General features: G+C 41.6%; 2 protein-coding genes across 3 annotated transcripts; one reads left to right on the top strand and one right to left on the bottom strand.

Annotated features, from left to right (window-relative positions):
* Window positions 1–2,114: 2,114 nt before the first annotated feature.
* Window positions 2,115–25,962, bottom strand: lamp3 (lysosomal associated membrane protein 3). 2 transcript variants are annotated; one of them, XM_073041236.1, is made up of 6 exons: window positions 25,806–25,962; window positions 21,920–22,395; window positions 13,154–13,270; window positions 7,097–7,157; window positions 4,319–4,492; window positions 2,115–2,831 (listed from the first exon to the last, which is right to left on the bottom strand). In XM_073041236.1, exons 1-6 carry the CDS (start codon window positions 25,843–25,845, stop codon window positions 2,695–2,697), a joined length of 1,005 nt encoding a protein of 334 aa, XP_072897337.1. In that variant the 5' UTR covers window positions 25,846–25,962; the 3' UTR covers window positions 2,115–2,694. The 2 variants fall into 2 exon arrangements, with proteins under 2 accessions (XP_072897337.1, XP_072897338.1); XM_073041237.1 differs by having other exon boundaries at window positions 21,920–22,480; window positions 25,806–25,952.
* LOC140725589 (uncharacterized) lies at window positions 15,492–19,047 on the top strand. Its single transcript, XM_073041235.1, has 2 exons — window positions 15,492–18,633; window positions 18,915–19,047. Exon 1 carries the CDS (start codon window positions 15,564–15,566, stop codon window positions 18,309–18,311), a length of 2,748 nt encoding a protein of 915 aa, XP_072897336.1. The 5' UTR covers window positions 15,492–15,563; the 3' UTR covers window positions 18,312–18,633; window positions 18,915–19,047.

Below are 25,962 nucleotides of genomic sequence, written 5' to 3'. Positions count from 1 at the left end.
AATATTTGTTTTTATCCCCCAAGTAAGAACAGTTGCAAAAGTGATATTAGATTTCCATTTCTTTTGGCTCCATCCAGCGGTAATCTTCAAGAGGATTAATTTTGTCATTTGCTGTTAATCTACCTGTACAAACTGTTGGGAGGTCAGGCTACACCTATGGAGAGAGAAAAAGCTAATGTTTCAGGTCTGAGATCCTCAGTTGGGGAGGAGAGAAATCAATTTTCAGTTGTAGAGAAGGTGGGTGAGAGATAGGTGGAGCTAAGTGATTTAGAATCAGGTTAGATTGAAAAATTGAGCCTAAATTATACTGATGTATTAATAACAGAAACAGCTAGTTCTGACATGGATAGGGTAGAAAATGTCAAATTATCTGATCAAAGAACATTTGATATAAAACAGTACAGCACAGGAACAGACCCTTCAGCCTACATGGTCTGTGGTAAACATGATGCTGAATTAAACTAATTACCCTCTGCCTGTTCAGGATCCGTATCTCTCCATATTCATGGGTCTAAGAGTTTCTTGAACACCACTATCATACCTGCTACCACCATTCCACCAGGAAGCCAGTTCCAGTCACCTAATATTCTCTGGCAAAAAATAAAATCGATTCTCACATCAATTTTCCTTTTTGTCCTGTAGATTAACACTACTCCAGCAGTGGAACAGATGAGAAAGATAGAAAGCAATATTCGGAGATGATGCGGCCATATTTGATACCAGGATTCTTCCACTAAATCATGGCTTGCATCTCATTGTGTGGCAGATGGAAATGAGTTTCTGCAGCCAACAGAATTGAAAAGATATTCTATTGTTAATCTCACTTTTCAGTTTAAGATTTGGGGAGCAGCACCACCACTTTTGCCATCAAGAGGAGGACCTTGGTGATGACTTCCCCTTTGAATATTAGTAGGGTGATACCTCAGTAGTTGCCATGATGAGATTTGCCTCCTTTTTCTGAAAATCTTTGGGATTCAAGTCTCTTAACATGTCTACCTCCTTGTAGACTTGAGATCAAATTGTAAATTTGTGCCTGGCATCCATTTTTTCCCCAGTTCTATAACAAATGTAAGATTTTCTGGTCCAGAGTCTTCTTGTCTTTTGGTTGTCATCAGCATCTCGGATGACTTGTCTGTCTGGGGTAGCAGTGACTGGACCAGATATTTTGCTCTGGGTTGAAGACAAGGTGCTCCCAAGTCCAGAATCCTTCTCCAGTTTATCAAAGTTAATAAACTCCTGCAGTAGCACTCACAAAATGCTGGGCAAAGTCATCAAGTCAAGCACCATCAATGGAAGGGAATAACGAGTCAGCATTTTGACTTCCTGAGTCCTGCATTTGACCAACTCAGTGTCTTTTATGAGGTAACCTCACTTTTGGACCTCAGCAGAATAAGACTTTAGGTCATAGGCAGCACTGAAGAACTTGAGTATGTTGTGTTTATCAGCGAGCTTCCAGACCTCTTGCATTGTTCCCAGCCTCTCTTGTCTGCAGCTCACAGGTTTTCTGTTGGACATCATATACCCATGGACCTGTTACTTACACCTCCATCCACATTGGGGTGGACTTTCTAAACCAAGGACACTTGTGTTTCCAGTTAATTAAGAGGTTCCCAGTTATTATGAGTGAACAAATCATGGTTCTTTGGACAGAGAGGTCAGGCTTCATTATTGCCAATTACAGCCAGTATTAGGGTAGCCCAAGTGTTGAAGAGACTCTGCAGCCTCTTTTGGATGAAGGTTGTCAGCTTGTCAGTGAGGTGCTGCTTTAACAGATCCTCACAGCCTCAGGTATGTGTTTTTCTGTGTCAGTATTTTCATTGCCAAATGTTGTTTTGAACCAGCCTGACTGAAAATGAGGAACCTTACCATGCTGCAAGGCACGGAATGAGGGAATGACGTCCAGAAGCCAAATGACACCTTGCCCCGAGTTCCGGTATCCATCATCAGGGGGCCAGATGAAAGTTTGAGGAATTGAGGCACGGTGGGCTCCCCCCCCGCCCCCAAACGCTTCGGCAGCAGAGGGCCTGGTTGCCAGTGGTGAAATGAGTAAAAGGGATGTTCAAGAGGCAGAATTAGAGATTCTATCCCTCATAGTTGAAGACTGACTTGATGAGTAATTTTTAACAATTTAATTTTTTAAATTTGAGATTGTTTTCCAGCTTCTACATTCAAGCAATTCCGAAACAAACAAGCTAAAGAGTTTCAATCAGCAATTTTAAACAGCAGCGGCGAACTGACTGAAACATGGCCATTTCAAAATGCATAAAATAATTACTGGAGTTTGACATTTCTGATAGATCTGAATTCAATATTATTTACAATGCATTTTTCTAAAAGAAATTTTGTATTGAAACATAAGACAGTTTGATCAGTTATTAATTTTAACATTTTAGCAATTAGTACATGAAAATTTTCAAAATGCATATTAATAAAATTGGTTTCAAACAGAGAAAGACCAAGTTGCAACAAACAAAGGCATTAAGCTACATGATATTAATTACTAATCATTTTTGAAGCTAGAAATGCAGAAAGTATAAAGTACAACAGTTGAAAATCCCAGCCAATATTTCTGTATGCACATCTATGGCAATCTCTAGGTGCACTGAATGGGGCGAAAATCCGTTTTTTTGGCCAAGACGCACACCATCTATGTTAATGAGAGGCAAAGTAAACCAAAAAGCATCATTTCTCTCTTCAGATTCGCTGATAGCCTGCAGCTTGAAACCGTCGACCGATCAAATACACAGCGATCATAATAACGATCAGCACAGCAAGAACTACTCCAAAGACGATAGGAAGTACACTCTTATAGTCCACATAACATTCCTCTGCTATAAAAAGAAAAGGGACAAGTAAAGCACCATTCTATTATTTCTTTAAAACACAAGTGATTTATGAAGTAAACACAAAGTATACTGCAGATGCTGTGGTCAAATCAAGACGTACAAACAAGCTGGATGAACTCAGCAGGTCGGGCAGCATCCGTTGAAATGAGCAGTCAACGTTTCGGGCCGAGACCCTTCGACAGGACTGAAGAAGGAAGGGGCAAAGGCCCTATAAGGAAGGTGGGGGGAGGGCGGAAGGTGCCAGGTGAAAAACCAATCAGGGGAAAGATCAAGGGGTGGGGGAGGGGAAGCAGGGAGGGGGTAGGCTGGAGAGGTGAAGAAGCAATGAAAGGGGAAAGCACTATGGGTAGTAAAAGAAGGCAGAATCATGAGAGGTGATAAGCAGTTAGAAGAGGAGACAGAGTGAAAGTTGGATGGTGGAAGGGAGAGGGAGGGAATTACCAGAAGTTGGAGAATTCGATGTTCATACCAAGGGGCTGGAGGCTACCCAGACGGTATATGAGGTGTTGCTCCTCCAACCTGAGTTTGGCCCTCATCATGGCAGTAAAAGGAAGCCATGTATGGACATATCCGAATGGGAATGTGAAGCAGAGTTGAAGTGGGTGGCAACCGGGCGATCCTGTCTGTTGTGGCGGACGGAGCGGAGGTGCTCAACAAAGCAGTCCCCCAATCTCACCGATGTAGAGGAGGCTGCACCGGATGCAATAGATTACCCCAACAAGACACACAAGTGCAGTGTTGTCTCACCTGGAAGGACTGTTTGGGATCCTGAGAGTAAGAGAGGAGATGTAGGGACAGGTGTAGCACTTACGCTTGCAGGGATAAGTATCAACTTGACTAGAAGCTCGTCCCAATTAATGATCAGGTCAACACAATCAAATTAGCACCTTGACATTTTGTAGAACTGAGAGCAGAGATAACTACTGACAACTTTGGAATACAGAAGTTAAAGTATTTCAAATTAAAGCCAATTTCTGTAAATAATGACACACTGTTACCCTTGATTTTTTAAGATGGTTTTTTTGAAGAAAAGATAGTAGTAAGGCTTTTTTGGGCTGAGGCCCTTCATTAGAATGTTGTTTCCAATGTTGTAATAGGAAACAACATTCTGATGAAGAGCCTCAGCACAAAGAACCCTTAATACTATCTTTTCTTCAAAAAAAAAAAATAGGATATCCCCAATTTTCCCCAATGGGATACGTCGCGGGGCCGGAGATGGTGATACGCCCGGGGGGAGGGGTGGAGATGGTGATACGCCCGGGCGGGGGGAGGGGTGGAGATGGTGATACGCCCGGGCGGGGGGAGGGGTGGAGATGGTGATACGCCCGGGGGGGAGGGGTGGAGATGGTGATACGCCCGGGCGGGGGGGGGGGGGGGGAGATGGTGATAATGTCCTTGGGGAGGGGGGGGGGGGAGGAAGGGGGTTTAAACTTCATGAAAACTGCAAGGCAGGAAATGTTCAAGTTTCTTACCTTTACCAAAGATTCCTCCAGAGATGTTGAACGCCTGGACTTGAGTATTAACCATTAAAATCTGCAAAGAATCAGTTGAAAAATGTACAACCCTCTTGCTTTTGCACTTGTAGGAGTGTCCAAGTTCAACATTAAACAACTCCATATTCTTTGCAATGCCATGGTAAGTTTTGTCTGTAAAACAAGAACAAAAATAGCATAAAATGGCCTAATACTGGCAACAATATAATGTTGCTACAGTATTACAGAAATCCAGATGAGAAAATTCATGTTATGTCTACTAAATGTGCCATGCTTTAATATCAATTCTGCCATTAACTTTAAAATTGACCCAAAATTCAGTGTATTTAACTACTTAATAGAGAATGTCTGCATCCTATACATTCCCTTAAGTCAGGTGTTCGCAACCTGGGGAACACGGACCTCCTGCTTAGTGGTAGGGGTCCATGGCATTTTTTAAAAAATTAGGAACCCCTAACATATGTTTAAAGAGAATATTAAACCAAATCCACAATCAAGCTCAGTGAAGCTAGCTGAATTCAGTTGATTAATTTTCAAGTTTTTACAGAACAGTTTAGAAAAATATTCTATACTTTACTGCCTTAGCTAAGATGCCAACATAATTAATCTCCCCCCACCAAAGAGATTCACTCTCCTCCCCTCAGGCAGAAGATACAAAAGCCTGAAAGTACGTTTTACCAGGTTCAAGGTCTGCTTCTACACCACTGTTATAAGACTATTGAATTGTTCTCTAGTACAATAAAATACACCCCATCTACCTCATTGTGATCATGCATCTTTTTGCTTACCTGCAGTTCCTCTGTTCTTTTGCACTTTATTCGGATTATTGTTTCCCCGTTTTGCCTGAATGCACTTTGTAATGATTTGATCTGAATGCACAGTTTGCAAGATACACTTTTCACAGCATCTTGTAGTTCAAACTAACTGTGGTTCACATTCAGTTCTATTTTTGTGTTCATGCCCATTTGTTCTTATTGCCAATTGGCAGGATGGGGATTAGGAGATCTGTTAGTTTGTGTGCGAGGAAGGGGTTGGGGTTTGCAAGTTTTTGTTTCTTTTTTGGGGGGGTTGATGTTTTTCAACTGCTTCTATGATTTTCTGTATTCTATGGCTATTTGGAGAAGACAAATTTCAGAGTTGTATTCTGCATACATTAAAATGAACCTTTACATGTTGGCAATAAATTATATTCAAGTATAAAGAGCTGAAGCAAAATGCTCTACCAAAGCTACAAAATATGAAATCTGAATGAATTTCTGACCACTTGGCTCTGACAGGCTCAGCTGGGATTAGTGTTGGATCTATAGCTACTCCTTCAGTAGGTCAATGACTTGGGAGTTGGAGAGCTTAATCCATTTGCAAGTGATTTTTAAAAAAATGGATGGGATTATAATCAAACATTTCCTAGCTGGAATTCAGTCAACTATTTATAAAGGGGCACAAAAGTAAGGTTAATACAAACATTCAGATAATATACGTCGTCAATACTCAATCTAAAGCGCGGGTATAGTAGTAATCAACAATAAGAAGTAGCTCTATCGTTTGTCTAGGGGTAAAACTATTGTCCGATGGAAATATAAAAGTCTCGCCAGTTCATGAAGGCTTTTAGCCGTTTGAGGGACCGCTGGGTGTTCAAGGGTTGGAGAGAGAAAATAAACTTGCCAGCCTTTTGGACTCAAAGCGTTGAATCGGGAACGTGAGTTCCCTGTTGTCAGTCAGTTCAGAATCCTTTTCGGGGTTATCAGCCACGCGTGTCCCAAGCTAGGGGAACCGAATCACACGTGGCTCCCGAACAGCTTCCCGTCCTTACGGGAGCGATGAGCGATGGTGTCTCTGTCTGGTGCGTCGCTGGGATACTGCCTCCTGCAGTCTTCTTTTTATCATGACTGGCAGATTTGAAAATGTCAATCAAGGTAGGGTGATACAATCCCCACCCCACATTGCCCAAGGGTGTCCATGTCCCTGATAGCTGGCACGTACTATAGAGTCGCAATTCACACAGGTGTCTCTATGAACAATGGTCAAATCCATTGCATTGTCTCTCATTTCCTGGGTCCAAGACCCGAATTAATAGCGATCTTGCAATTCTCCGGAAGGAGGGGGCTGGTCTCCGCACCCTTCGGCCCCTCAGAGCTGTGGTACATTCATAACACCCCCTTTCTTCAAAGCATTTTCACCAGCGGTGAAACGAAGTAGTACAGAGTCTCACAGGATTTTAGAATCTAACACAATACATATGCTTTCCGTTTCACTACAGAGCTATACAGTTATACATTTAATTCAGCATCTAAACAGGTAACGAGTACAGTGGCACTTCCTTTAATATTTTTTTTCTCTTGTACCTGACTAAAGGCTGGTAGCATCAGATTTCAACTCAACAGGCAGGTTCCAAGGGGGTTGTCTTTGTTATTCACATGCTTTGTCAAAATCCCGTACAGCCAGTTTTCCTATTTAAAATGGCGCCCCCATTAACCATCACCTTTTTTTGGGTGAGTTTCTACGGGAGGAACTCGAGTAGTTTGGCGGGGTAAACTCCTGTCCACCTTATTCATAGGAGTTATCGTATCAACACCGGATCCCAGACCTAATTCATTCCTGCCCAATTCTCCAGCCATCCTAATGTCAGGGCAAGTTCAAAGCAGAGGATGAAGACTCAGTGTAACAAAACAGTGCAATTTACAAAGAATTAGCTTTACATTATAAACAAAATCTTATTTCAAATATTCAACTTTCACAGTAATTAAAACAGCTAGTTACCCAGGTTATTCGTTGAATGCAGAGTAACTCTTACTTCACTGATGTAATACTGCTTCCCATCCTGCAAGCAGATGATAGTTATTGAAAGGTTTAAAACAATAGTTAGCACACGTATCTCTACATACAGGGACAATTAGGCCTATAGAACCAATACCATCAGCCATTGGTCAGTCCAGGTCTGTCTTCTATGTGGAATTAAGCCTCACCCAATTCATTCAGCCATTGTTGTGGCGGGGAGGGGTGTGTGTGTGTGTATACACAAATAAAAATTAAAAAAGTACACAGGGAAATTTTTTCTATGCAATGGATTTGTTCACCGACTTTTATGAATACTGCACAGTGGGGGCCCTCAACTCACAAGTAGGATGGGTTATCCCCCACAGCTAGACATTTCCTCTAGCTCAACATGGAGTCATCTACTAGAGACCTCAGCCTTGGAATCACACGTTCATTGCCATTTTTGTTATTATTTGCGTTTCTTGGTTCTTATTTGTTCAGGGAGTAGATCAATTAAGTTTTATTCTAATTTCAATGATACATTGACAGATAAATACAGATGGCTAAGGACAAGGTAAAATTCATTTCTTTTAATGTCAATGGGCTATTAAATCCAATCAAACATAAGAGAATTTTATCCAAAATGAAAAAAGAACAAGCCCATGTAGTATATTTACAGGAAACTCATTTACGTGATAATGAGCATAAAAAACTAAAGAGAATGGGCTTCACTAATTTGTTTTTCTCCTCATAAATCAGGACATAGGAGAGGAGTTGCTATTCTTATCTCAAGTAAGCTAAATTTTCAGAAGTATTCAAAATGGGAGATAAAGAGGGCAGATATATTCTGGTAAGGGGGAATATAGACAGGAATTAATTTACTCTATTGAATATATATACGCACCCCCAGGAAGTGATATTGGTTTCTTTCAGAAAATTACTGATATTATGGTAACGGAAACAGAAGGTTTCCTGATATGTGGGGGAGACTTAAATTTACAATTACAACCAAACTTAGACTCTTCCAATAGAAAAACCTATGAAACAAAGTCTTTACATAAGAAAGTTAATACACTTTTTGAGGATGTTGGTTTAATTGATATATCGAGGGACTTTTTCCCTGACAGAAGGGATTACACTCATTATTCTGCTTCCCATTCTGTATATACAGGAATAGACTATTTCATAACATTTGGAAAAGACAAAGACAAAATAAACACCTGTGGAATTGGGACAACTGTTCACCCTGTACACATCAGACTTCCAATATAACTCGGAGTCCTGCCATGTGCAGAAGTTCGCTGATGACACGGCCATAGTGGGGTGTGTCAGGAATGGACAGGAGGAGGAGTATAGGAAACTGATACAGGACTTTGTGATATGGTGCAACTCAAACTACCTGTGTCTCAATATCACCAAGACCAAGGAGATGGTGGTGGACTTTAGGAGATCTAGGCCTCATATGGAGCCAGTGATCATTAATGGAGAATGTGTGGAGCAGGTTAAGACCTACAAGTATCTGGGAGTACAGTTAGACGAGAAGCTAGACTGGACTGCCAACACAGATGCCTTGTGCAGGAAGGCACAGAGTCGACTGTACTTCCTTAGAAGGTTGGCGTCATTCAATGTCTGTAGTGAGATGCTGAAGATGTTCTATAGGTCAGTTGTGGAGAGCGCCCTCTTCTTTGTGGTGGCGTGTTGGGGAGGAAGCATTAAGAAGAGGGACGCCTCACGTCTTAAGCTGGTAAGGAAGGCGGGCTCTGTCGTGGGCAAAGTACTGGAGAGTTTAACATCGGTAGCTGAGCGAAGGGCGCTGAGTAGGCTACGGTCAATTATGGAAAACTCTGAACATCCTCTACATAGCACCATCCAGAGACAGAAGCAGTTTCAGCGACAGGTTACTATCGATGCAATGCTCCTCAGACAGGATGAAGAGGTCAATACTCCCCAATGCCATTAGGCTTTACAATTCAACCGCCAGGACTTAAGAACTTTTTAAAAGCTATTATTAATGCTTTTTGAGATAGTGATTTAGATGCATATCATATTTTTTACTGAGTTAAGTATTGTATGTAATTAGTTTTGCTACAACAAGTGTATGGGACATTGGAAAAAAAAGTTGAATTTCCCCATGGGGATGAATAAAGTATCTATCTATCTATCAATAGATGTAAGTGACCATGCACCTATATATTTATCTGTTGATTTTGACCTACAACCAAAGAATACTATTTGGAAACTAAATTCAAGTCTACTCAATGATCTGTACTTTAAGGAACAAATTAAAAAAGAAATTGGTCTCTACTTAGAATTTAATGATAATGGAGAGGTTTCACCTCCCATTCTATGGGATACTCTGAAGGCAGTCTTAAGGAGGAAAATTATAGCGATATCTTCATATAAGAAAAACATAAGGAATAAACCATTAGAGGAATTACAAAATAGGCTGAAGGAACTAGAGAAAAAACACAAATTGAATTTGGCACAGGATGCATTAGAGGAAATTAAAAGAATTAGGAATGAAATAAATAGTTTGGCTACGCAAGAAATCAGGAAAAACTTAATGTTTCTGAAACAGAGACATTATGAAAGTGGATCTAAGTCTATGAAAATACTGGCATGGAAACTGAAAAAAAAAATAGCAGAAAATACAATTCATAGAATTAGGGATCCAAGAACAAAAATGATTAAAAAAAAAATAAGCCAAGTGAAATTCAAGAAGCTTTTGAAGTGTTTTACAAAAGTCGATATTCCAAAGTGCCGGGGGAAGCATAACCCAAATTGACACCTTCTTGAATTCTCTAGAGTTACCCACTCAAGAGAAGAACAAAATAGAACGATGACTGCTGACATAACTGAAGTTGAATTAAAAGCTGCAATTAAATTAAGCAAGTCACCAGGATCAGATGGGTATATGGCAGAGTGGTACAAAGAATTTAAAAATGAGTTAATTCCTGTTTTACTCCCCACACTGAACACTTTAAAAAAGGCACAAATGCCACCCAGTTGGAAGGAAGCGATAATCTCAGCTATACCGAAAGAAGGCCAGGATAAAATGGAATGCGGGTCATTTAGACCAATATCCGTTCTTAATGTAGATTATAGGTTATTTACCTCCATCATGGCCAAACGATTAGAGGAGTTTCTACCCATATACTGATACATAACGATCAGACAGGTTTTATACGACAATGAAGGACACTTCACATTATGGATCATATTCAAAAAAATTAAATCGAAGCAATAGTGATCAGCGTGGATGCTGAAAAAGCATTTGATTTGGTTAATTGGAATTTTCTTTACAGACTTTTACACAGATTTAGTTTCCAAGACACAATTATTAAAACTATACAGACACTATATGACAATCCTACTGCTAGGATTAAAATCAATGGATATTTATCAAATAGTCTTACCCTAGAAAGGGGCATGAGACAGGGTTGTGCATGGTCACCACTACTCTTCGCGTTATATCTGGAACCATTAGCTCAATACATCAGACAAAATGAAGATATCAGGGAATTACTATTAAAGGGACAGAGCATAAATTGGCTTGTTATGCGGATGACATTTTGATCTATCTAGGGCAACCAACATACTCTTTACCTAAATTGATGCAATCCTTTGAACAATATGGTCAATTATCAGGATACAAGATCAACATAGATAAAACCCAATTACTTTCATATTACTATAGCCCACCAAGAGAAATTGAAAGTCAGTACCCCTAGGCATGGCACACAGTCTTTCAAATATTTGGGCATCATTATGCCAAAAGATTTGACAAAATTATCAGCCTTTATATAAAAAAAATTAAGGAAGATGTGGCAAGATGGAACCTGATTCCTTTTTTCAGTCTCAGTTCAAGGATTGAGTCTATTAAAATGAATATACTGCCCAGACTATTATATCTCTTTCAGACCCTACCAATAGAGATTAATCAAAATCAATTCAATGAATGGAACAAGATGATATCAAGGTATATTTGACAGGGTAAAAGGCCTAGAGTTCATCTCAAAACTTTGCAATTGGCAAAGGAAAAGGGGGGATGGGGCCTACCTTCTCTTAGAGATTATTATTTTGCAGCACAGTTGAGAGCTGTGATATGTTGGTGCAACCCATCATATGACGCTCAATGGAAAAACATTGAGCAGCGGGTACTTCCCATCCCCATACAAGCAATTTTGGCTGATGATAACCTGCAAAGGTACCAATATACCAAAGTTATCAATATACTATTGATAACCCATGGGTGATATTGACTATTAAGATATGGAAAACTACTATAAAAGAATATAATCTAGAGGGAGATATTGCAATTCTTAAATGATGTGCATATGACTCAGATTTTACACCAAATAAACTGGATGCTAGATTTAAGGACTGGGCAGCTAAAGGAATAACAGTTCTTTGTAACATTATGATGTTACAAAGATGATGAACACTGTTCAGTTTTGAAATGCTTAAAGAGAGACACATTAGAAAAACAAGATTTTTATCGGTATTTACAGATGTGACAATATGTTAATAATACGCTTAAAAATGTAAGCGAGGCAAGTACATGCTTGATAGAGCTCTTTAGAAAAGCATATAATTCAGATAATGGTAGCAGAATCATTTCAAGCATGTATAAGGGGTTGTCAAATCTTAAAACACATTCGACTTCATACATTAAAACAAAATGGGAGAAGGAAGGAGGGATAATTAAATCTGAGGAAGAATGGACAATATGGAGGTATCAATGGAAGTGTACCAGTTCACAGAAATGGAGGGAGTTCGGATGGAAAAACTTGATAAGATATTTTATTACACCCTCTCAGAAATCCCATTATGATAGTAACCTCCCTGTTTGGAGAAATTGTGGAAATCAAAATGCAAATCATTATCATATTTTTTGGGACTGCCCTGTTATCAAAGACTATTGGAGGGGGATACACAATGCCCTACAAAACAGTTTTAAATTTGAAATAACCTTAGAGAGTAAGACCATATATTTTGGATATATACCTCAAGAATGGCTGAAAAGAGATAAATATTTAACGAATATTCTGTTGGTGGCTGGTAAAAAGACTCTTAACTAGGATATGGTTATCACAGGAGAGCCCAACTTTAAATACATGGATGGAAATTACAATGGTCATTTACAAATTGGAGAAGATAACAGCATCTGTTAATCATAAGCTGGAACAATTTGATTCATACTGGGAAAAATAGTTTAACTACATAATGCCTCATAGGCCTGATTTTATTCTCACAAATCAATGAATATGTTGTAAAAAAAAAAGATCACTCCCTACTTGTACATAGTTCTTTCCTTTTGCTTGTTTTTTCTTTCCACTCTTTTCTACAAGTGTATACCTCAGATAAATACTTTGTGATATATGATATATATGTACAATGTCTGAAATACATCTTATGGAAATGTTTGCTTGATGAACTTCAATAAAAAAATGACAAAACAAAAAAAGTGAGTTGTGGTCTCCGCTTTTGCTATTGCTGGGGCGAACTCTCTTTTGCCCCCTTGTGGGGGGGGTGGGGGTGGGGAGCCTGACATACCAAAATGCTGGGTTATGGACTAGTTGATGATTGACTCTAGATCAAGTTCTGGGGGGGGCGGTGAAGAAGGGGGGTGCTTTTGCTATTGCTTGCATGGTGAGGATTGAGCAAGAGAAGGAGTGCTTTGGGGTTCTGATGTTTATCTTCATTCTATGGAGTTTCTTGTTTTGAGGATGCCTGTGCAGACTAAGAATTTCAGGGTTATGCTGTATACATTCTAATATTAAATTGAACCATTTGTAAGACCATTGCTATCACAAGACATACTATGCAAGCCCTTCACTTGAACTGCTAAAGCCATGACCTACACTACCTCTTAGACTAGAATCTAGGAGTCACAAAATTAATTAAAGCTTGCACCTTCAACTATTCCATGGCCTTTCTGGAACATACTTGCAAACAAATTCAAAAGTTTAACATTCAGAAATCTTCTCACATCCTTCAATGGACCACCATCTCTCCTTGTCCCACTAAAGTCGGAGGGATTCAATTACATTAACTTACCTTCCTAAAGGTGAAGTTTACAAATCCATAATTAAACTGCAAATTAATCCAAGTAGTAGTATTTCCACACTTCCCTGAAACTGTTGTTCTGCTTGGCGGAACATTGAAGTACAAATTCTGTGAAAAGACAATTATTGCAGTCTGGCATTGTTTCATTGGCATTTCTGTTCAAAAAAAAAATTGAAGTTAACATACCAGGATACTATAGAGATAAATACAGACTAGGGTAACAATGTGAAAATATTTTGTATTGTTAGTTTAATTAGAACTATATTCATATAGACCAACTGGAATTATACAGAAACTTCTATTTTAGATTAGTGCCATGGTTGCTCAGCCTTTCATTGGACTTGGATCACTCTCTTAAGCTTTTTATGAGGGTTTTTAAATTGTAGCAATACATTTCAGTGAGCACCCTTTGCAATTCTGTTAATTTACCATTAGCTTTGTGATATTGCAATTACAAAATTTCATGGGTGCACTGCTGTAGAGTTAAGTGAGCACTACAAAATAATGCAGTGGACAAGATAATCAGCTCCTTGCAGAGACCAGGTTGGCACACAGAGCTATGGTTACCCGCATCCAGAGCCAACTCAAACTGCAAAGTTCAACGAAGGAGTCTGCACAAAGTGGATCTGAGCATCTTATTCATGATGTTAAAACGATTTAAAAGCCACAGTAATTTCAGGGGACGTACAGCATGTACCCAAACTTTAGGATTGATTTTTGACATGCTTGTCATGGGAAAAATAACAAGTATCAAGAAAATTAGCATTTTAGTCTTTATCAAATGTGAATTTGCAAAGTTTTTTCCCATTGAACAGTTTAACCACAGGCCTTTAAAACAGAAGCATAAAACATTCCCTAACTAGCAGACCACAATCTGTGCGGATGAGAAATATCACCATCTCGCTGATAATCAACACTGGCGCACCTCAAGGATGCGCTTAGCCCACTGCTCTACTCTCTACATCCATGACTCAGCTCAAATGCTATCTACAGTTGTTGATAACACATCTATTGGCACAATTCCAGATGATGAGAAGGCATGCCGGAGCAAGAAATCAGCTAGTTGAGTGGTGTCACAGCAACAATCTTGCACTCAGTGTCAGTAAGACCAAACAACTGATTGTGGACTATAGAAGGGCAAGCTGAGGAACACATGCCAGTCCTCCAAGGGAACAGAACTCAAAGAAGTGAGCAGTTTCCTGGGTGTCAACATGGAGGATTTATCTTGGGCCTAACTTATCAAGGTAGGTACAAAGGCACGACAGCAGCTGTGCTGCCTTTATGGCAGTTATTTAGTTTATAATATTTTCGCATAGTAATTTGTTAGCATTTTTTAGTTAAAGTTAGGATTGTTTAAATCAATTGATTTGTCTGTAATACATCACGGCTGCGATGACGTCACATCCGGGTTCGCCGCGTCTTGTGGGGAATTACCGGTTTGAGATTCACGCAAGGGCGGGGGTCACTCACATGTGCGACCATAACGCTGACTAGGGTCTCTCTATGCACCAAAGACACAGTGAAAGCAACGCTGTAAGTCATTAGATAATCGGTATTTTGAGTTAAAATATTAACGCCGATTCTGTTAAAAGTAACGACGGTCGGTAAGGTTTACCTTTTCGTCAGTTAAAGAGTCGGGATAGTTTGTATTGAAGTGTGTCTAAAGCAGCCAATGGAGCAGCTAGATTCTGACTGTATGCTGCACTTTAATGTAATGTAGTTATTGTAGTTTTACCTTTGCAAGTATTCACAATGTAAATGTGATATTTAGAAGGGAACAAACACTGTACCAATCTTGTATTGTTTTTCAACAGTTTTCACCATGCGTTAATGTGAAGAGTGAACAGTAAATGGTTAATCTTACTGCGGTCTCGTTTGCATTGATTCTGGTTTATCTCGACGTTTACCTCGGCGTTACTTCACACCCGAGCGAGAACGTTACAGTGAAAAAGCGGCATTATCAGGTGTTTAAGGTGCAGCCATGTCAACCCGATCCAGCATCAAGTCGTTGTCAAAGTCATCGTCATCCTGCGATAGGGGCAGTAGGGCATCAAGTAAGGCCACCCAAGCAAGAGCGAAAGCAGAAGCCGCCAAGGTGCGAGCGCGCTTTGCCAAAGAAGAATTAGAAGTAAAGATGAAAGCGGCTGCCAGAGAAGCCGAAAACCAGAAGGAAGCGGCTGCCAGAGAAGCCGAAAACCAGAAGGAAGCGGCTGCCAGAGAAGCCGAAAACCAGAAGGAAGCGGCTGCCAGAGAAGCCGAAAACCAGAAGGAAAAGGTTGCCAGAGAAGCCGAAAACGAATTGGAAAGGAAAAGGGTAGAGGCACGGTTAGAAGCGCTGAAGCTAGAACGAGAAGCAGCAGCTGCCGAGGTGGAAGCAGAGTTAATAGAAGACGCCGAAGAAATGCATGATCCGAAGGACGGAAAATCTACCTCAGAAAAGATCGGATTGGAACGTACAAGGGACTATGTCCAATCTCAAATGGAATGGAAGACTCTTTCTTCCTCTCCTTACTTATTCGATAACGTCCCACTTCACGAGGAGTCTTGGAGAGGCCCGACGGCATCACGTCCATCCGAGGAAGATAATTTACCCTCGCAACTCTGCGATGAACCCAGGAATGCAAGGGCTCACGACAAGTACTTCTCGACACCGAACTTACCGGATTTGGGGAGAAGAGAGGCAAAGACTGAGTCCAGACCAGCAAATCCCATAACAGATGTACGCCCTCAGTCATGTACCTGTGGACATGTTCCCTCAGCCCGCACGCCACCTGCAGACGAATCCGCAGCACGGTATTTCGCACGACGGGATCTCGTCACTTCAGGACTATACCGGTTTGACGATAAACCCGAAAATTACCGTGCATGGTACTCCACTTTCACCAACGCTATCGACGGATTCCAGCTCAGAGCAACCCAGGAGTTGGATCTTATGGCAAAATGGCTGGGAAAAGAATCATGCGAACAGGTGAGACGCATGCGTTCAGTGTACATCAACAAACCCGAGCTAGCATTGAAGAAAGCATGGGAGAGACTTCAGGAGGGCTACGGAGCCCCCGAAATTATTGAGGCGGCGCTATGCCAACGTTTGGGAAATTTTCCTAAGGTGTCAGCCAAGGACCACACCAAGCTAAGAGAATTTGGAGATTTACTCATGGAGATTCAAGGCGCCAAAGAAGATGGCCACTCAGCTGGTCTAGTATACCTAGACACTCCAACCGGGATTAGACAACTCGTGGACAAACTTCCATTTGGGCTGCAGGACAGGTGGTTGTCCGTTGCCTCAGATTACAAGGAAGAACACGAAGGTCAATTCCCTCCCTTCGAGTATTTCACCAGGTTCGTGTGCAAGGAGGCGAAGAAGCGAAACGATCCTAGCCTCATAGGTCCAGGAAGCAGTACAATTTACACCAAGCCAGATAAATCCACTTCGAATAATTCCAACATTACTAAACCAGTCTCAGCGCTTAAGACTGAAGTCCTTACAACTAACAACGACTCTAGCAAGAATTGTCCATTGCATAACAAACCCCACCCCCTCAAAAGATGCAGAACGTTTAGGGAAAAACCCCTTGAAGAGAAGAAGGCCCTCCTCGAGGAGAAAGGAATATGCTTTAGATGCTGTTCCTCGACCTCTCACTGTGCGAGAGAGTGTACGATCGCCGTGAAGTGCCTGGAATGTGATAGCACTAATCACGACTGGGCCATGCATCCTGGCCCGTCACCGCAAACCGACAACGCTCCTTCACCCCCACAACAGGACGGCGGGGAGGGAGAAGCTCACTCCAGGACAACTGTTGTCAGCTCGAGCTGTACGGAAGTTTGCGGTCAAGCGCAGGCAAGCCGTTCTTGTTCAAAGATCTGTCTCACTAAGGTGTACCCTAAGGGAGCCAAAGACAAGGCCATCAAAGCCTACGTAATTCTGGACGATCAGAGCAACCGCTCGCTAGTCAGTCCAAAGTTCTTTAACTTGTTCAACATTGAGAGTGAGCAGTTCCCATACTACCTTAGAACTTGCTCAGGCAACATGAAAACTTACGGAAGGAGGGCCGAAGGCTTCCAGATCGAGTCCCTGGATGGTAAAGTCCTCATCTGTCTCCCCCCACTCGTAGAGTGCGAGAAAATCTTGAATAACCGCACTGAGATCCCGACGCCAAGTGCGGTGCTACACCAACCACATCTCCACCACATCGCCAAACACATCCCAGAGCTGGATCCAGAAGCAGAAATACTCCTGCTATTAGGAAGAGATGTTCTCCGGGTACATAAGGTTAGGCAGCAGGTCAATGGACCACACGACGCCCCCTTCGCCCAACGCCTGGATCTGGGCTGGGTGGTGATAGGAGAGGTGTGCCCTGGCAACGAACACAAATCAACGGCTAACACACTCAAGACCAATGTGCTAGAGAGTAGCCGCCATATGATTCTTCAACCCCGCACAAGTTCCATGTGCGTCCAGGAAGCACCACAAGGCTTTAACAAGCGCAAAGTAACTGACGAGACGCTCGGTCAGTCTGTCTTTGCTCAAAAGGAGCATGATAATAAACTCGCTCCATCGGCTCAAGACGCCACCATCTTAAAAACGGAGGACACCAAGGTCTTCAGAGACAAAGCAAATAGTGGGGTCGCCCCACTACCTTTCAGAGAATCACGCCAGTGCTTGCCAAACAACAAAGAGCAGGCAGTCAAGCGGTTCACGCCCTTGCAAAAAACCACGAAAAGGAGACCTGAGATGCAGCAAAGCATCCGATCGACCCACGAGGTACTGGGCACACCAATGGCAGAGGTCACAGCCATTATGAATGCACGACCACTCCTACCCGTGTCTCCTGACCCGGAAAACCCCTTCATACTGTCGCCATCAATGCTCCTTACGCCGAAGGCAGGAGCTGCCCCTCCACCAGGGGACTTCTCCGATAAGGACCTGTACACAAAGCAATGGAGAAGGGACCTTCAAGTTGGAGATTTAGTCCTGCTCAAGGACAAGCAAATCGCCGGCAACTGCTGGCCAATGGCCAGAATCACTGCCACATTCCCTAGTAGGGATGGACATGTCAGGGAAGTCGAGTTGAAAACTACCGACCAAGGCGATGGGAAAATTTACCAAAGGCCTGTTACAGAAGTCATTTTACTTCTACCTAACGACTGATTTAGAGACTGAAGTTTGTATTACGTTCATTGTGACCTTACGAAGGCCAAGCGGGGAGTGTGCTGCCTTTATGGCAGTTATTTAGTTTATAATATTTTCGCATAGTAATTTGTTAGCATTTTTTAGTTAAAGTTAGGATTGTTTAAATCAATTGATTTGTCTGTAATACATCGCGGCTGCGATGACGTCACATCCGGGTTCGCCGCGTCTTGTGGGGAATTACCGGTTTGAGATTCACGCAAGGGCGGGGGTCACTCACATGTGCGACCATAACGCTGACTAGGGTCTCTCTATGCACCAAAGACACAGTGAAAGCAACGCTGTAAGTCATTAGATAATCGGTATTTTGAGTTAAAATATTAACGCCGATTCTGTTAAAAGTAACGACGGTCGGTAAGGTTTACCTTTTCGTCAGTTAAAGAGTCGGGATAGTTTGTATTGAAGTGTGTCTAAAGCAGCCAATGGAGCAGCTAGATTCTGACTGTATGCTGCACTTTAATGTAATGTAGTTATTGTAGTTTTACCTTTGCAAGTATTCACAATGTAAATGTGATATTTAGAAGGGAACAAACACTGTACCAATCTTGTATTGTTTTTCAACAGTTTTCACCATGCGTTAATGTGAAGAGTGAACAGTAAATGGTTAATCTTACTGCGGTCTCGTTTGCATTGATTCTGGTTTATCTCGACGTTTACCTCGGCGTTACTTCACACCCGAGCGAGAACGTTACAGCAGCTATATTTCATTTTGAGTTGAGCAGATTTGGTATGTCACTAAAGGCTTGTGGTAAACTATGTATACCTATCTGGACACGCCCCTCTGCTGACTGCTCCTGTGGCTCCTCCCATAGACCCCTGTATAAAGGCGATTGGGGCACTGCTCCTCCCTCAGTCTTCGAGATGTCGTGCTCCCTTTTGCTGTTAATAAAAGCCTATTGTTCACTTCCTGTCTCCGAGAGTTATTGATGGTACATCAAGGCTCTCACACATTTCTACAGAAAGTCGAAATTGTGGAGTGTATTCCAACTGGTTGCATCACCACCTGATATAAAGGAAGAGGGCACTGCACGGGATCAAAGTAAGCCACAGAAAGTTGCAAATTCAGTTAGCTCCATCATGGGCACTCGCCTTCCAGCATCCTGGACATCAACGAGCAATGAGCAGACTCAAAAAGTCACCCAAGACATGCCCTCTTCTTATTGTTACCACCAGGGAGGAGGCACAGAGCCTGAAGACACTCAATGATTCAGGAACAGCTTCTTCCCCTCTGCAATTGGACACTGAATCCATGAACGTTACCTTTCTTGCACTACTTTAATATAATTTTAATGTATACTTATTGTAATTCAGTTTTTATGTATTGCAATGTGCAACAAATTTCACAACACATGCTGATGATGTTGAACCTGATACTGATTCTAACACAGCAGCTGACTCTTCCAGGAGTCAAAGAGCTCCTTCTGAGTATGTTAGACTCAGAACCAATATTCCTTGCTCAGTGTCTTGGTGTAAACAAGGATCAAATTAAAGGACAACTCTGCAAGCAAAGAGCACAGTCTATAGAGCACACACTGCTGGCCCACAGCACAGGGTTAGGCTACTCAGAAGATGGAGTGTAGGACAATGGTGTTTTGTTAATTGGGTTTGCATCAAACCAGACAACACTGGCTAAGTTATTTAGCTCAAGGAAGCTTACAGACCAGACTAATACTATCACTTAGCACATCAAATAGCTGATCTATCAATAATTGGGAGATCTGTGTACTTAGTCAGCCCTCAAAAAGCATTAATGTTGGGTGTTTAGGATCTGTTCTCAGAAGCTTTTTGACCATGTGTGGGAATTTCCCCCAAAGGTATCTGAAAAATATGTGTGAAGTCACCAAGTAGCAAAAACAGTGCAAATGTAAGAGCAAACAGGGTTGTTAGGAATGGTCAAAGGATAAGAAGAATGACAGAAAGATGGGGTGATTAGAATCTATTCTTCTGTCTTCCATTTCTGCGATAGACAACACATTCTTCTGCAAATGTTGACATGTCTCTAGCTTAAAGGAATTGTACCCATGTTTGGGAAATAATTTGCTTTAGAAATTGTTTGTAGCACAAGATCGAAGACCTGAGCTTTAAATGTGTTTTAAGAATTTTATTTAAATTTAAATGTATCACACAAAATAAATGAACTGTATGTTTAAGCTATTTTGTAAGCTGGAAGTGTCTCTTTGTTGGTGGTTGGGGGGGGAAGAGAGAGAGAGAGAGAGAAAGAGAGACAAGAGGGCACCATTCAAATAGTGGGTATTGACTGCTGAGCTTGCCGAAGAAAATAAACAGAGAAATGATCTAGCCTGGCTGCAGTATAACCTCTTTACTGAGGGTACATGCAGCAACCGGCATCAGATAGAGGCTTAAAATCTTCATTTAAGTTTAGAGCTTCACAAACAGCAAACCTGACACCACCACAATAAAAGAACACTATTGGAGACAACTAATACCAATCAATAAATTCACCAATATCAGCCTTATTGGTTCAATTCACCTTCAGCATTCTCCATTTAAAAGGAAGCAGGCAACTACATGTGCTAAACAGGCAATCAGCCAAGTGAGAAACTAGTCTCATTTCCTGCTTCATTATCACTGCTACAATTGGCATTGAAATCTGCTGCAGTACAAAGTTGGGAAAACCATTACCAACCCATAAAACTAGTTAAGTTGTCCCTTCCAACTGGATTTTCAACAGCCTGATTATGGGAGGTATATGTTAGAATTATGTATTTTAACTTGCAGTAGTGAGACTTGTAGAGCAACACAATTTCAGATGCAATTACTTTTCTCATTGTCTCAGCAAATTCTAGCTCTTGGTCTTTATGGAATTTGGTTCTAACTTGTAGTTAGACAGATGATCTCAGGAAGGATCTCAATTCATTAGGTTGAAGAAAGGTAGCATTGTTTACACCGTCTACACTCCATTGGGCGTGGGGGGGGGGGGGGAAGCAAAAATGTCTGTGGAAAGGTGAAGGAAGATGACAAGTTCCTCTGCAAGTTGCAAAGGTGCAGACAAGATTCACAAGGATTTTACCAGAACTGTAGGGCTCAAGTTTGAGTAGCTGGATAGGCCTTTAGCAGGCTTATTTCCCCAGAGCGTAGGGGAAGTGTTATTGAGGTATAAAGTTGTGAGGGCATCAGTAAGGTGAATGGTCAGCCTTTTTCCTAGTACAAAGGAGCTGAAAACTAGAAGGCATGGTCTCAAAATGAGGAAACAATTTTAAAGGGAATACATGGCCAAAACATCTCACACACAGCGTGATAGATGGACCAAGCTGCCAATGGAAGTGGTAGAGGCAGGTACAATTACAAAGTTTAAGAGACAAGCAAGTACACAGATATAAAAGATTTGGATGTGGATAAACAGAACCAGCTCAGATAGGCAACTTGCTTCGCATGGATGTTGTGGGCCCATTACTGTACTAAACCATGATTAGTCTGTTAAGAACTTAAGCAGTGTTGACTGACTAACTCCTCTGCTTAACACATCCAATCTGCACTAATCATTTGTTTCAAGGAACTCCTTTCAACTTCTGGTAAAAGAATAGAGGCATTAAATGAATGGAACTTACTTTAGACTTTGTGCCAACAATTAATTGAATTCCAATAGCCATCTTGATGCAAAGAGTGTTCTTCAAAGAAACATTGTAGAAGCCAGTTACTGGGAATGTAACAGTCGGTGATAGTGTAGGGAGTTCAGTTGGTGTACTTGTTGTATTATGCTTTGCAGCGGTTGTGTTGGTCACAGGTGCCATCGTCGTATGGTTTGCAGAGGTCGCATTGGTCACAGGCACAGTTGTCGTATGGTTTGCAGAGGTCGCATTGGTCACAGGCACAGTTGTCGTATGGTTTGCAGAGGTCGCATTGGTCACAGGCACAGTTGTCGTATGGTTTGCAGAGGTCGCGCTGGTCACAGGCACAGTCGTCGTATGGTTTGCAGAGGTCGCGCTGGTCACAGGCACAGTCGTCGTATGGTTTGCAGAGGTCGCGCTGGTCACAGGCACAGTCGTCGTATGGTTTGCAGCGGTTGTGCTGGTCACAGGCATAGCTGTCGTATAAAATGAACTTTGGTTAAATGTTGTCTGAACTGGATTTGTCACAAACAGCACTTTCTGCACAACTTATAAATGGCACTGCAAGAGGAAACAAAAATTAATCGCTGTTGTACACAAGTTTGTTGTTACAGAACTGCTCCCAAACTGGAAGCTTCAGAATGTTATCTAGCAATTCCTGCTGGGCAAGGACTGAATTCACCCCCAAGCTGATAAAAACCTCAGCAGTTGAGTAGTACACAAACACTACAACCCAAAACAGTTCAAAAACCTTCCTAAATATTGGTGCAGCACAGACATTTTATGAACCAGCAGAGTACAGGTTGAAATTCTTTTGACTGGCAAATTTGTGACCCATTAATGCCAGACCAGAAACTGTTCCTCTAATTATAAGACCACAAGACATAGGAGAAGAATTAGGCCATTGGCCCATTGAGTCTGCTCCGCCATTCAATTTTGGCTGATCCTTTTATCCCCTCCTCAGTGCCAATCATCCTCTTTTGAAAAGCACTTAAAAAAAATTAAGTACACAAATAGTACATTGGTTGGTGAAGATTCCACTCCCGAGGAATGTCACTAACCCAAAGTTTCCAGCAAAAAGCTGTACTGGTGCTTTAACTCATACTTTGTTCATTTACAATGAAATTGCTACAGTTTGAAAATTAGATGTTTAAAAATTTTATTGCAGTCTGATTAAGCCCTTATTAATAATATGGAGCCTAAAATATTGGGATGGTCATAGACCAAGTAATTTGAAGGCCAAGCATCCAGTTTCTAGTCTTGTGTACTGCAGTCACAATTTAACCATTTGCTTTTTCCAACCACAGGCAGTCAATGATCTGCTCTGCCAAAGCACTGAAAGATGTTACAAGATATAGTACAAGATGTTACTGTAATTCCCAAAACCCTAAAGGTCTTCAAAACAAATTAGTTTCTAGACAGATTTAGCGTAACTCACAGCAATTAATCTTCCTTGCTACACAACTCTGAAGAAAAAGGTTCGGTGAGTACTAAGCAAGAATGAAACCCTTGATACAATGGCTGCTGTCTATAGCCTAGGGCTAAAGCTTACAACAGCTAGATCATTGGGAGTATCCTTATTCTGGGAACAGAGGGTAACAAGAGGCAAGTCCTCGTGCACATTACCATGATCATACTGAGAGGTCTATGTCCACTCCCACCATGAATTATTAGTTATAGTTTTCTCTTAAGAACCAGACACACAGATGGTCGGAAAAGAAAGAAATGAGAGTTAGATCTCTGGAGAAAGGAAGGCATAAAGAGCACCAAATGGGAAAGTGAATGCAAGAAAGCATTAGGAAAGTAGCTGCATCTCAAATTTAATACAGAAAACTAAGATGGCAAATCTTTAAAGCAGAGGAAAATGAAACCTGCATTTATTGTCAGATAAATATGGGATTACAATTCTGTTAAATCTACCCTATAAAATCGAAAAATTGCTGTACCACATATTACTGAACCAGTTGTTAACCCATTTTATAATGAAATTACTTCTGTTCTAAAAAATTAGATGATTAGACAAGGTCAGCCTGGGTTAAGGGTTTAAACAGACAATCTGTTGAAGTTATACTAAACGCTACTGAATTGCAACCATCTTTAAGATTACAGAGGGAGAGCAGCAGCGAGGGATTAGAGAGGGGTAGTTGCATCTGTGTTAAAAAAAATAACCATCTTACACAATGAGTATGCAGTCAAGGTTATGTAAATACAAATGCAATGTTCATTAAAATAAAGGTTTGCACAAGCAGAGAAAAGGGTCACGAGCTGCAGAGAAAGGACGGATCACAAGCTACGAGGAATGTGGTAGGAAACAAAATTTCACAACCAAATCAGGACGGTGCAGTTAGCATCTGTTCCCTTAGCAGCTATCATGGTATAATGAGCAGAAGCAATTGTGCAGATGGTGGATATCCAGAGCAACACACATAAAATGCTGGAGTAACTCTGCAGGACAGGCAGCATCTACGGAGAAGAATAAACTGTTAATGTTTCAGTCCAAGATTTTTCATCAGGACTGGATAAGTGGGTGGGTGGGGGGAGAGAGAGAAGGTAAGCCTGAAATCAGTGCGATATAAACTGGCAGGTGATTGGTGAAATCAGGTGAGGGAGAAGGTGGGTAGGTCAGGAAAGGGAGTGGGGGAAGAAGAGATGAAGTAGAAAACCTGGAGATGATAGATGGCAGTAGTAAGGGCTGAAGAAGGAATCTGACAGGAGAGGGGAGTGGACAGTGGGAGAAAGGGAAGGAAGAAGGGCACTGCAGAGAGGTGATAGGCAAGAGGAGGCGGCAATGGGGCAAGAGGGGAACCAGAATGGGGAATGGAATAAAGGGAGGAGGTAGAAATGAACATAAATTAGCTTGTACTCCTCCCCCAATCTTCTCATTCTGGTATTCCCCCCCCCCACCCCTTCTTTTCCAGTCTGAAACATCGACTATTTTGCCCCTCTTCACAGGTACTGCCTGATCTGCGAGTTCCTCCAGCATTTTGTGTGTTTCATAGTACAATTAATTAGGAAAAGTGGCTTTGTCAGGGAAGTACAAGTAAAGGTGCTGCCATGGATGCTGATTCAGTAAATACTATTTCAAACTTTAAAATAGTTCCTTCGTAAAGAGGAAATTACTTTTGCCCCTAAATGTGCAGGGGTGGAGAATTAAAAACACTCAACCAAGATAAAATTGCAAGTTAATTCAAGATCTTATGTAAACGTTACAGATACAACGACAATACACTCAACCTGTTCATAAACAAAGACTGAACAGCAGATTACTTCTAAATCATTATTGTAATTGACTAAATTGAACAAGGGTTTTAACCTCTGGAAGCGACTCTGAAGATAACCTTGACCGAATTGAACAGACTTGTATTTCTATAAACAGGATGAAATGTGTTTATTATTAATTTATTCATCTAGAAGCACACCACCGACCCACCGTGTGTCTTCTAGACGAAGACTTGAGTCTGGAGAAGGGTAAATGGCTGCCGGGTTCGTGGAAATAATTTTCGGCAGCGATACGTTAACGGCTCCTTCACCACACAAAAATACATTACTTTCTTAGAAGGTTTTACGGTGACTCATAAAATGTCGTGCAGACCAATTTGAGGGAGGTGAGGAGCCTCCAATGGTTGGTGGTTTCCGCATTCCTCCACTAAAACTGACCCAAGTCCTCCCTGACGGTACGACTTCAGTCCAGCAGACAATGAACAAGTTGCACCTTTCGGGATTTTCACCTCGAGCCGCTGCGGCCGCCACCCCACCCCAAACACCAAAGAAATCGAGCAACCTGTTTCCCCCGGTGAGGGCCGCCTCTACCGATCCCACTCCAGGAACCCAATGCCACAGTACTCAAAAAATAAGTGGGAACTTAAAGCAGCTCGAATCGACTCACCTAATAGAGCCAAGGCGGCAATTACAACCAAGTTCTTCATAATGTTCAGGTACAAGTTAGTTGTATCAAAAACTCCCGTTTGCAACCCACTCTCTCTTAACTACTTGCGTAGCAATAAAAAAACACTCAAGTCACGAGGTAATGAAAGGGTGGGGAC

Source organism: Hemitrygon akajei, chromosome 3 (genome assembly GCF_048418815.1).
Source record: "Hemitrygon akajei chromosome 3, sHemAka1.3, whole genome shotgun sequence".
Lineage (NCBI taxonomy): Eukaryota > Metazoa > Chordata > Chondrichthyes > Myliobatiformes > Dasyatidae > Hemitrygon > Hemitrygon akajei.
The sequence above is the reverse complement of the archived record's forward strand: the minus strand, read 5'-3'. Positions and strand labels throughout refer to the sequence as shown.

Bases quoted from the DNA above. Each gene is read 5' to 3' on its own strand.
- lamp3 (XM_073041236.1), bottom strand. From the start codon at position 25,845: ATGAAGAACTTGGTTGTAATTGCCGCCTTGGCTCTATTAG. The intron at 7,158-13,153 runs GTAAGTTAATGT...ATCTGCTTGCAG, and splicing joins TAAACTTCACCTTTAGGAAG to GATGGGAAGCAGTATTACAT. The intron at 2,832-4,318 runs GTAAGAAACTTG...TTCTTTTTATAG, and splicing joins TGGAGGAATCTTTGGTAAAG to CAGAGGAATGTTATGTGGAC.
- LOC140725589 (XM_073041235.1), top strand. From the start codon at position 15,564: ATGCATGATCCGAAGGACGGAAAATCTACCTCAGAAAAGATCGGATTG.